The 12303-nt window shown below is 54.9% G+C and overlaps 1 protein-coding gene across 1 annotated transcript; it reads right to left on the bottom strand.

The window, feature by feature from the left end:
* Positions 1 to 3337: 3337 nt before the first annotated feature.
* On the bottom strand, positions 3338 to 5006 carry LOC103556080 (metallothionein-1A-like). The gene is made up of 3 exons (XM_008527993.2): positions 4850 to 5006; positions 4220 to 4285; positions 3338 to 3575 (listed from the first exon to the last, which is right to left on the bottom strand). The coding sequence occupies exons 1-3, from the start codon at positions 4875 to 4877 to the stop codon at positions 3484 to 3486; spliced, it is 186 nt and encodes a 61-aa protein (XP_008526215.1). The 5' UTR covers positions 4878 to 5006; the 3' UTR covers positions 3338 to 3483.
* Positions 5007 to 12303: the final 7297 nt, after the last annotated feature.

The following is a 12303-nucleotide window of genomic DNA, read 5'->3' as shown; positions in this document are numbered from 1 at the left end:
GTGGAGAGAGAGAGAGATTCAGTTTCTTCTCTCCCCACGCCCCCTCTCCCCGAGGGGCCCTGAGCGGACTTGCTTAAGCACACCTGCAGATGGGGTGTTCTGAGAGACCTCAAACGCCTCCTCTCCAACATGGGCTCCCATTGTCATTCCTGGCCTCCTCCCTCCCTCCAACCCTGTGAGCTGAGTTCAGGGTCCAGCTGAATTCCAGGGTGCAGGGAAGAGACACACCTGGCCTTATTAGGAGGGCATACTCTATTTGCGGGGTATGCTGGGTATTTTCCAGACCCACTCTCCACCCCCCTCAGTGGGCCAGGGAATGGGTGGAGCTTTATGGGACTCAACAGCATCTGCTTGGGTTCCGCCAATGGGAGCACTGGCAGGAGTTGGGAGCGAGAGGATAGGAGGTCACAGAATGTGTTCTGGAGGCTCCGTTCTTGCAAGGTTGAGTGTCAACCGGAAGGTCGCAGCTCCTGTTGGGGTATCCTTTTCTACAGCTGCAGCTGCCCTCTCTGGGGTCCAGTGCCAGCCCCTTCCTCTTGCCCTTCAGGCCTAGGCTGGTAAGGGCTCCGCTGCTGCAAGCCTGGGAGTCTTCACATCTCTTGTTCATTTTTCTTAATCCTTCCAACTCCTGTATTAAAAAATCCCTTGGTTGAACTCTGCCGCATGACTCACCGGTTTCCCACCAGTAACCTACAGGCACCGGAGAACCCCTTAGGGTGGTATGCAGGGTCTTGCCTCCCACCCAGGAATCTGAAGGTAGCCAGACACTCCTTCTCCACAACCCCAGCCAGCTGGACTTCCTTTGGGCAAGAGGTGAAGAGCTCAGTGGTCAGTCTAGGACTCGTTTGCAGGAGCTGTGGCAGATGGCAGTGATGGGGGTGTTTGGGGACAGCAGAAGCAGTGGTGATCGCTGTGTCACCTGCAGCAGCCCAGCCAGGCTGCTCCTGGGCCGTGACCGCTCGCCTGGCTCCCCACAGCTCCTGCCCATTTTCTGAGCCTAGTTCTCTATCCTTCCAGTCAATTCCATAGGTCTGCAATACCCTTCCAATGAATTTTTTTTTTGTCTAATTTAGCGAGAGTCTTTTTCTGTGGCTTTCACTCAAGGAGCCCTAACTGACACAGGGATTGCTTTCAGAATTCAAAGGGGGGCGAGGTGTCATTGGGACTCTTCTCAGCAGGTGTTCAGCCTCTCTGGGTCCCTAGGAGATTGAGATGCACAGCAGTTCTCACAGAAAACAGATAGTAGCTTGGTCTCTTCGTCCTTGTGACAACCAGAGGGTGAACTCCTCACTGTTCCCGTGACGTGGTTCCAGCGACAGGACGAGTTCCAGTTCCCCTTGTTCCAGCCATCTGCACTGTGAATTCACACTTCTCAGGAGAGAGGATCTGATTGGTTTGTCTCATTCAATGCATGGGGCAGGGGTGTGACACCACGCCAGCTGCCCCAGCTCAGACGTTCACACGTGTTCAGACTCCACGTTGCTCTCTGCCCCGGCTCAGCAGCTGCATCTCAAAGTGAAAAATAAATGCTCCCTGAATCCAACAGGGATTCGACTGGACCTTATTTATCTATTATCTGCCCTCTCTGTGCCCAGCACAATGATTTGCACACAGTAAGGGTCCAATAAGTGCTCATTGAGTCAAGTAGAGAGCATTTATGGATCACCTACTGATTGTCAGACACTGTGCCTGGCCCAGAGGGAGGGAAGTCGCAGTCACTGAGCACTTATGAGCCAGGGACGTGCTCACACCACATCCCTATGGGGTCGGCGCTATTATTGCCCCCACTTTACAGATGGGATGCATGAGGTACAGACGGGCCACACAGCTTGCCTAAGTGGTGGAGCTCTGCTTCCAGCCAGGCAGTCTGGCTCCAGAACCAAGGTTTCACAGCTTTACCAATTCAACAGGTATCAACTTCTGGAATTAAACAAGGCATTCTGGTGCAGCCATAACAAATGTATTTTAAAAACTATTATAAATGGCCATGCCCCGCCCCCCAACCCCCACTGGGAGATGGGGCTCGGGAACAGAGCAAGGATGCCACTTCACACACAACTTGGAAAATAAAAAGCTGGAAGTTGGATGATTGTGTTTGGCAGGGCCGGTGAAAACATTTGGAACCCTTTCCTGGAGAGGTTTGCCAGCTGTGATGCCCCAAAGCAGAAGTTGTGAAAGAGCAACACCTGGGCACATTTGTGACCTTGGTTCCAGGCCTTCAGACCAAACAGGGCAGTGCCATGTCATGCTCCTGCCCACACCCCGCAAGGACCGTGCCAGACTCTCCCACCAGGACACAGTCGCTGGGACAGCAGCCCCCCACATCGGGGTGCGGTTTCCACAGCGTGAGCCCCCAAGGAGTCTTGCTCCGCCCTCTTGGCCTCATTTGCTCTTTGCGAAGACACTGGCCACACCCTGCATGGCGGGGCCTGCCCATCCCTCCCACAGACAGACAGGAACTGGGTACCTCCGGCCAGAACAGGCAGCCACATGTTGGGGAAGTCGGCTTCAAACACCCACTGTGGTGGAAACATTTCTTGGCAGGGGCTCATCTCGCTTCGCTAAATGATTCTGTGTGACCGCGTCACTGGGCTGCCACCTTAGGTACTTGTTAAAAATACAAGTTGCCCGGCCCATCTTAGACCTAAGAAAGCAAACTTGGGGCTGCGAAGAGGAAGTGGGATGGTGGCCTGGCACTCTTTCGACCTCTCCAAGTGATGCAGCTGTGCCCCCAGGTTGGGAGTCACTCAGATGATGGAGCCACACGGTCTCTGCTCTCCCCTCTCCAAAGCCAACTTGGACGACTCCCCTCACACACTGTCCCAGACACACTGGTCTACTTTCTACTTCCTAAACACACCGAGCTCTTCCCCACCGCAGGGCCTTTGCTCAACTGTCCCCTCGGACAGGACTGCAGCTCTCAGATCCCAGGGCAAGGTCTCTTCGCTCCCACTCACCCCAACAGCAATGTGAGCCATTTTGTTTCTTCTACTTGGTAATATTCTGTCTCTCCCCAGCAGTCAGTAAGCTCCACGCTACGTCACCACTGAAAACCCAATGCCTGTGTATACAGTAGATGCACCATAGGTGGCTATGGAGTGAATACAGGCAAGGACAGATACACAAAAAGGGGAGGGACAAGTTAATGCTACAGAAGGTGGCAGAGGAAACTGCCACAGCTCGCAAAGGGGAGCCAGGGTCAAGCCAGATGGCAGGAAGCCTCGCACCCCATCCCAACTTCCAAACCCACTGCCCCGATGTCTCCCTGTGCAGGTTCCCCTACAGTCCGACTAGAACCAAGTCTCATGTTCCCAACACACCATGAGGCAACCAGAACCAGAGGTGTCTCAATGAGTTTATTGCCACTCAAACATTTCATAGAAAAAGGAATGTAGCAATCAAGTCAGGGGTGTATGAAAAAAATAAAAAAGGCAGGTTTGTACATCTTGCTCTGTTTCCATCGGGAGCAGGCTCTCCACGACATCAGGCACAACAGCTGCACTTGTCTGATGCCCCTTTGCAGATGCAGCCCTGGGCACACCTGGCACAGCCCACGGGGCAGCAGGGGCAGCAGCCTGGGGAACAGAGGGCAGAGCAGGAAGTCAGAGCAACGTTACCAGAACCTCCCTTCCCAGCAGCAGGCCTAGTACCAGCACTGAGACCCTATCTGAGACCAGGACAGGGCAGAAAGCCTGGAGGGGCAGTGACAGGGCCCCCAGGGGCAAAGGAAAGCCAGACTCACAGATCATCAAATGAAGTGAGTCTAGTCCTCAAAACAAGGAGGGGGCAAACCCGAGCATGAGCAGCACACAGCAGGCCAGGGAAGCTCGGGGCTGCCTGGACAGGACAGGGCTGCACCAGCAGGTCAGAGAACCACACCACGGTCACTAGGTCATGTCAATAAAGTGCTCAGAACACTGGAGGGTTCCGAAGGCTGCATCAGGAGACAGGAGACCAAGGCTCTTGTCTGTCCCATCCTTGAGACTATTTGGTGACTTCTCTGGGTTCAGTTTCCCCATTCTAGAATGAGAGGTTGGGACCCAACCATCTGTAGGGCTCTTGCAGCTCCGATTCTGACTTAGGTGCTGAGGGCAGGGGTGTAGGGAAGAGGGGTCATGGGCCTGCTCCTGTTTGCCTAACTCTGGACTCCCTCCTCTGCCTCAGCCCCACTCCCAGACCACCAGAAGGGCCCAGACCCCCAAGAAGGGCCCACACTCACTCTTCTTGCAGGAGGTGCATCTGCACTCTTTGCATTTGCAGGAGCCGGCACAGGTGCAGGAGCCACCTGCCAGGAAGGAAAGCCAGGCAGGGAGCAGTGAGGGTGATGCAGACACAGCAGTGGGTCCCAAAACACTCCGTGCACCCTCCTCTGTCAGGCGAGCACTGGGAGCTCCTGTCCCACTGGGAGCACATAGAGAGAAGCCCCCCTTCTCTCTTCCGCTGCTGGGAAAGTAGGTTCCCCCACACCCGATGTTGCTCCACAAGGAGGTTCCCAGGCTCCACAGCCAGCCAGAGAGACTGGGGCCAGGGCCTTAGCTCCTGCACCCCGAAGAGGCAATGTCCCCAGCTCCCACCCAGTCCTGCCAGCTCTGAGGCCCGGACACAGCACTGAGTCCCAGTCCAGCAGCTGCCTGACCTCGAGATGAACAGCATTGAGCCTCAGGATCCTCCACTCTGAGACAGAGGCCCAGGAGCCTGGAAATGCTCTCAGGAGCTTGGCCATGTGAAAGCACAAGACGTGCTAACTGAAGGAGGCCACCTCAGCTCAGACTCCCTTCTCCACCCCAGGATGCTCTGTCCTGCACCCAGGAAAGGCGCATCCTAAGGCTCAGAGCCCGGCGTCCCCTACCTGTGGGGCAGGAGCAGTTGGGGTCCATTTCAGCTGACGTGAGGCCGGAGGTCCCAAGCTAGCAACGACGATGCGCTGGAGTTAGTCGAAGGCGCGGTGGAGCCCAGGAGCGCCTGTGCTCCCGTTATAGGCAGAGCAGGAGGCCCGGGCGCAAAGGCCCCGCCCCGTCCTTGCTCCCCGCCCCTTGGCGAGGGCGCGGCCCCAGCGCGCTCGGAGGGGCTGTGCGCACCGGGCCGGGTGCAGGATTCCCGAGCGCTGTCGGGCCGGGTGCGCCGTGCGGCCGCCGGCCCTTGGTGCCCCGTGGCGGGCAGGGGCTTCTGTGACGGGCGGCACATCGTGTCCCAGCCTCCCTGCCGCCTCTTTCGCAATTTACCCAAGGGGGCAGCCACGCCGCCCCCAAGTGTTCCTGGAACTCAGACCCTGAACTCTAGGCGTCTTCCCCACCCCGCCCCCGCGTCATTGTCCTCAGGTTAGCCCTGTCCCGGAGACCGTGTGCAACCCCAGCCTGGCGTTCATGTTTCTGGCTGGATTGGAGCTGGGTGGTTGTGTGCAGAGACAGGTGGTGGATGTGACCCCCACACCCACCCCCTCATGGCCAGGAAGTGGCCTAGTGGGCTGTAGATAACGACTGTCTGACGCCAACACCCATGAATAGGCACAGGCTGGCTTCTGAAATCCCCTCTTCACACAGGGCACCTGTGGACAAGCGTGGTCCTGACTCCTGGGACCTGACTTGTCTTTCTGTTTGACTGAACATCTCAGAGCAATTCCCTGCACAGAGAGCCAGAGGGACTAACGCTTGGCATGAGTTGCAAATCCCTCAGCCCCTCACTCCTACCTAATAAAGACCGCCACACCCTCAAAACTGTGGAATCCAGCCCCCCTGCAGGGGCGGACAGGAAGCACTTCACCTGCAACCAGTGCTCTGGTACATTCTTTCTGAGAAATGTCTGGGCAGTTCCCTCCGCAACCCTGGTCACTTTGCGGGTTTCAAGGAGTCGAGGCTGGATTTGGAAGGAGGGGCCGATCTCAGCCTGACCCAGGGAGGGACTTCCTAAGATTCAAAGCCACCACAGGAGCTCTCAGGGGAGCAGGAGTCCCTTCAGTGGCCCTGGGCAGGGAAGAGCGATGGTTCCCTGTGGGGATGTCGGGGGCCCGTGCCACTCAAGGCGTGTGTGGTCCACACACAGGGGTGTTTGTGAGTTGCGTCCAGCGCTCAGTGCACGCATTCTATGACCCAATGTACAGTGTTTTTAAATCTCTACATTTCTAATTCTTCATCCTATTATAGAAATTATATGTGTTGATCTAAAAGTGAGCTTTGTATATTCTGTCATTTAAAGTTTTTCTTAGTAATTCGTTTTATTTTACCAAAGTTTGAATCTGTGATAGAAAACAAAAACAAGTCATTTAACACAGTGTTGCAGAAACAAGCCCCGTGTGGAAGGCACACAGTGGGGAGTGGAATTCCACCCCCCCGAGTCCTTTGGAGCCTCACATCACCCAGGACTCAGGTTGGGCAGGGGATCCCCAGGGAACGAAAACGAGACACTGAGAAGTTTCTATGCCGTCCACACTTACACTGAGGATAGAGGGGAACCTGTGTCCACCCTGTGTCATGTCCACCCTTGAGTCATGTGGACAATGCTTTCCTTCTTAGCTCAGAAACTGAAGCTCCAAGAGGAATCCTGACTGCTTCAGGCCCTAGGTTTGCTAATAAGAGACTAGTCTTTGGGACCAGAACCCAAGTCTCAGCCCTTCCCGTTCCATTCCCAATCCCAGCTGTGGTGGCCACAAAGTCCCTTATTTCCAAGACACGCAGAGGAAAACAGAGCCAGAACAGTGTCAACAGCTTTTACTAGAATTCACATATTCATAGACACAGGAACATTGAAAAACAAACAAGGGTGTATCAAAAAATCTTTTAAAACACAGGTTAGTATGTATTACTACATGTATGTGTGTGTGTATGTGTTGCTCCGTTTCCATCGGGATCAGGCTCTCCCCGACATCAGGCACAGCAGCTGCACTTGTCCGATGTCCCCTTGCAGACGCAGCCCTGGGCACACCTGGCACAGCCCCTGGGGCAGCAGGAGCAGCAGCCTGGGGAACAGAGGGCAGAGGGAGAAGTCAGGGCAGATGTTACCAGAACCTCCCTTCCCAACAGCAGGTGTGGCACCAGCTCTGCCCCCTGCCTCGGGGGACCCTGAGGTTAGGATGGCGTGCTCCGTCCCAAACAATGAGTAGAAGCTTTGGAAGGCCCTACCCAGTAGGAAAAGGGTGGCCTGCACCATCTGAGTCCAGAACAGGCATAAAGCCTGGAAAGGCAGTGACAGGGCCCCCGGGACAAAGGAAAAGCAGCATCCCCAGAACCAGCAAATGAAGTGAGGGCACTCCTCAAGATCAGAGAGGGGGCAAACCCCTGCCAGAGCAGCGCCCAGCAGGCCCAGGGAAGCTCGGGGCTGCATGGACAGGACAGGGCTGCACCAGCAGGTCAGAGAAACCACACCATGGTCACTAGGTCACGGTCATAGTGCTTCAGCCCCTGACAACATTAAAAAAGCTGTCTCGTGAGGCAGGAGACCGAGCTCCAGTACCAGGACTAGCACCATCGAGCCTCAGGCTCCCCGTTCTTGAAGGGAGGCTGGGGCTCAACCACCTTATGGCTCTTACAGGTCTGACCTGAATCAGTTGCTGAGGGAAGTGGATGCCAGCAATAGGGCTCCTTGGCTGCTCCTGCCTGCTGAGCTCTGGGTTCTGTCTCTGCCTCAGCCCCACCCCAGACCCCCAGAAGGAGGTGCATCTGCACTCTTTGCATTTGCAGGAGCCAGCGCAGGTGCAGGAGCCACCTGCCCAGGAAGGAAAGCCAGGCAGGGAGTCAGGAGCTGATGCAGCAGACACAGCAGTGGGTCCACACATGCTTCCTGCTCAGGGCCGGGGCCACACGGGGGAGCTCCTGTCCCACTCAGGGCAGGTGGAAGTCACCCACGGCCTCTCCCCACAGGCCAGGACAGCCAGATGCTCTCCTGTGTTGACCCCAGAGGGCCTCATGGCTGAGCCCAGCAGAGGCCATGTCCCCTGCCTCCAACCAGCACAGACACAGGCGCTTCCTTCCCACCACAGAGACCTGGACAGAGCAGTGGGGCGGGGCCCTGAAGCCCCCTGAGCACCTGGGTGAGGTGGAGCAGGACAGCCTTGAGCCTCAGGCCTCTCCCCTCTGACATGGAAGCTGCTAGGAAGACAAGAAATGCTCTAAAGGGCGATTCACGCGCCAGGTCAGAGTGAAAGCAGAAGACACACAAACTGAAGGAGTGCACTTCAGTTCAAACTCAAATCACTCTCTCCTCTAACCTTAGGGACATTGTCCCCTGGCTGAGAAAGGGGCATCCTAAGGCCCAGAGCTAGTGACAAAGATTCCCTTGGGCTCCTGGAAGGCGTGGTACAGCCTAGAAGCCCGCCTGCTCCCTTTCCAGCCAGAGGCGGCGGCCCGGGCGCAAAGGCCCCGCCCCGTCCTTGCTCCCCGCCAGGTGGCGACAGCGCGGCCTCAGCGCCCTCGGCTGGGCTGTGCGCACCGGGCCGGGCGCAGGATGCCGCGAGCGCACGTGGGCCGGGTGCGCATCGCGGGGCCGCGCCCTGGCACCTGGTCGCGCGGAGGGGCTCGTGTCTCAGCCTTCCCTACACCCCTTCCCAATTTTTCGGAGGTGGCAGAGATTCCTGCCCCTGAACGTTCCTAGACCTCAGACACTGAGTCCTCGCCTTCTGCCCCAGCTCCACCGCGATTGTCCTCAAGTTCGCCCTTTTCTGGAGTCCGTGTGCAACCCAGCTCAGCACTCTCGTCCTTGACTTGGCTGGAGCAAGAGAGGAACACGAGGAAGTCGTGTGCAGAGGAACAGCCTACAATGTGACCTTTTCCTCCCACCACCCCTTTCTTCTGCCTGTCCCCACTTCGGACCTAGAGCCCCTTTTCTCTAGTCCACTACAACAGGATGGACACAGACCTCGGCGTCCTTCCTTCCTTCCTGGCCCCACCTGAGGGGATATATGGGCACATGTGTCCAAGTCCTTTCTATAAAACTATCCAGTGCTCCCCATAGCCTGCCAGTACTCCCCACTCCAGACGGTACCCAAAGCGTGGGACCCCCCCAAAGGAGGGGTCGTGGTAAGTGAGAGACAACTCCGATAACACAGCAAGAAAAGGGATTGTTTCCCATCCACCATCCCTAAGAGCTCCAGGGCATTTAGCGTGTGCCAGGCCGTGTTTCCATCACTTGTGATTTGCACACTCACAACAACCGGAAAGAAAAACCCTTTTATGCATGAGCCGTTTTTACCCTAGGACAACGCAGCACAGGGAATCTAAGTGACACGCCCAAAGACACACAGCTGCGAACTGATCCACTCAGCATCCCAGGGGAAAGAGAAGGTCCATGACAAGCAGCCTTTGGTCTGGGTCTGTCTACAGCACTCTCTCCTGCTGGACCTTTAAGAGCCAGCTGCCAGCCCCACCGTGGGCAGCAAGAAAGGGACCCCTCAGTGAAATGTGTATGATTCTCCGGTGATCTTCTATGTCTGGAATAAGACGGATCTCACTTTCAGTAGAGAGAAAGACTTTTCATACAAGTACGTGAAAGAAAATAGAAATCATTTCAAAGGACAATGTTAAATAAAATATGGCTAGGTGATAGAAGAAATGGAGGGGGCCGGCCCGGTGGCCGAGTGGCTAAGTTTGTGCACCCCACTTCAGCAGCCCAGGGTTTTACCAGTTCAAATCCTGGGCGCGGATGTGGCACCACTCATCAGGCCATGTTGAGGGGTGTACCACATGCCACAACAAGAAGGACCCACAAGTAAAATATACAACTATGTACTGGGGGGATTTGGGAAGGAAAAGCAGAAAAAAAGAAAGAAGAAAGATTGGCAACAGTTGTTAGCTCAGGTACCAATCTTTAAATAACAAAAAAAAGAAATGGAGGTTTCTCTTGGTGTCTGAGAAGGCACAGAGAGTTTCCTCACGGCTCTGTGCCCCTTGTGCCCGTCACAGTGCTGTGAGAAGAGTGGAGACTCTCTCTGATCCCCAGGTCACATCCTCATGAGGTTGATGAGGACAACACAGGACACACGGGAGGCCCCCAGCCTTGGCTGATTTTTCTGGAGGTAAGTAAATACCCCTATGCTGTGCACAATAATAATGCAGTAATACCTGATGTCACAGCCGCTCACCACGTGCCAGGTACCTTCCTAAGTCCTTGACTTGTCCTGACTCATTTCATCCTCTAAGACATATGCTTTCCCCTATTTTTTCCCTTTTACTGGGAAGGAGAATGGGCCACAGAGAGGTTCCGTCTCGGGGCTCTAAGTGACACAAGTGGGGTTGGCCCTCATGCAGGCAGACTGCAGCATCACGCGCTCCCCTCCTCCTCACGACTCCACAGGAAAGACGAGCACACTGAGCACCTGGCCCAGAGGCAGCGTTAGGAAGGGCATTGAGCTGGCAGTGGGATCCCCGTGCAGAGCTCTGTGACCTCTCTGGGCTTCAGGTTCCCATCTCTCAACCAAGGGCAAAGGGAGTCCATCTCCAAGGGTCCTTCCAGCTGTGGACCAGGATAGGCACCATGTAGCATCCAGTGACATCGTGATCTGCCTGCTGTGGCCAGGGGTGAGGTCAGCTGTAGCATAGCTTCCTTCATCCTGTTATTTTCCAGCTGGGTGACCTTGGGCAGGTTGCTTACCCTCTCTGGAAGATGGCACAATCACTCCAGCCTCTTCCTGTTTGCTGTCTCAGTCACTGGGTTGTGTGAAAGCCGTAAGACCTGAAGGGTGGAAAGGCTTTTGCGTCTGTCCAAATGCCATGGCAGCGTCTTGTCCCTGGGGGCTTATTCTAGGTCATCCACACTCCCCCTGCCACAAGGTCATTAAATTTTGAATCCCAGCTTTAACCTCCAACCAGAGTCATGCTTCCAAACCAATGAGCCTTTCCCTAAGACACTGTCAGGAGTCAACAGAATTCCATCTCCAGGAAAGTCCCTGTGAACAGAAGGATCTAATGGACCCCGTCTCCGAAGCCCTAGCGAGGAGCCAGGATGCTGTCTCCTTTAATTCCTCACCTTGACACATAGTCTCCTCTTTAAATTTGAGGAAACGGAGGCTCAGAGAAGTCAAGTGGTTTACCCAGGTGGCATGGCCAGGAAGTGGACTGGTGGGCTGTGAACCAGGTACTCCTGACAGCAACAGCCAGGGGCTAGGCACAGGCTGGCTTCTGAAATCCCCTCTTCACACAGGGCACCTGTGGGCAAGTGTGGTCCAGTGTTATGGGCCTTGTGACTTGTCTTTCTCTTTGGTTGAACATTGAACAGCAGTTCCCTGCACAGAGAGCCAGGGGGGCTAACCGTTGATGGGAGTTAGGAGTCTCTCAGCCTCTCCCTCCTGCCTAATAAAGACCACCATGCCCTCCAAGCTGCAGAATCCACCACCCCCTGCAGGGGTGGACAGGATATACTTCATCTGGAACCAGTTCTCGGGTACATTCTTGCTGAGAAATGGCTGGCCACTTCCTTCCAAATCCCTGGTCACTTTGTGGATTTCAAGGAGCCCAGGCTGGATTTGGAAGGAGGGGCCGATCTCAGCCCGACCCAGGGAGGGACTTCCAAAGATTCAGTCACCACTGGAGCTCTCAGGGGAGCAGGTGTCCCATCAGTAGCCCTGGGCAGGGAGGGGGGAGGGTTCCCTGTGGGGACATCGGAGGCTGTGCTACTCAAGCTGTGCACGGTCCACACACAGGGAGGTTTCTGCATTATTCTAGTATTGAGAGCATACCTTCCATGAATAAATTCCAGCTCTTTTTTTGTTTTGTTTTATTAACACTCGTTTATAACATTATGTAAATTTGTTTTTGAGCTGCATTTCTAAATCTGATTTTATTCTTTGTTCTTCATATATTTATTGAAATGATGTGTGTTCAATCTAAAAACGGGTTTTGTACATCGTGTCCTTTTAAAGTTTTTCTTAGGAATTCATTTTATTTGACCAAGCTTTAAATCTGTGTTAGAAAATAAACACAGGTGCTTTAACACAGTGTTTTAGAAGCAAGCCCCGTGTAGAAGCCACAAAGGGGGAGGAGAATTCCACCCGCGAGTCCTTTGGAGCCTCGCATCACCCAGGACTGATGTTGGGCAGGGGATCCCCAGAGACCAAAGATGAGACACTGCGAGGTTTCTATGGTTAACACTTACAGTAAGAGTAGAGGGGAAGCTTGTCTGTGCTCTGCCCTTCTGTCATCTAGACGATGCCTCTGTTTTTCACTGAGAAACCGAAGCTCAGAGAGGGATCTTGACTTGCTTCAGGCACTTGGTTTCTTAGGGGCTAGTCTTTGGGTCCAGGACACAGGTCTCTGCACTTTACAACCCAAATTCCTCACTCCGCCCATGATGGCCATGAAGTCCCGTATTTCCAAGACA

This window comes from Equus przewalskii, chromosome 3, assembly GCF_037783145.1.
Source record: "Equus przewalskii isolate Varuska chromosome 3, EquPr2, whole genome shotgun sequence".
Taxonomy (NCBI): Eukaryota; Metazoa; Chordata; class Mammalia; order Perissodactyla; family Equidae; genus Equus; species Equus przewalskii.
This window is presented reverse-complemented; position numbering and strand designations above follow the sequence as displayed.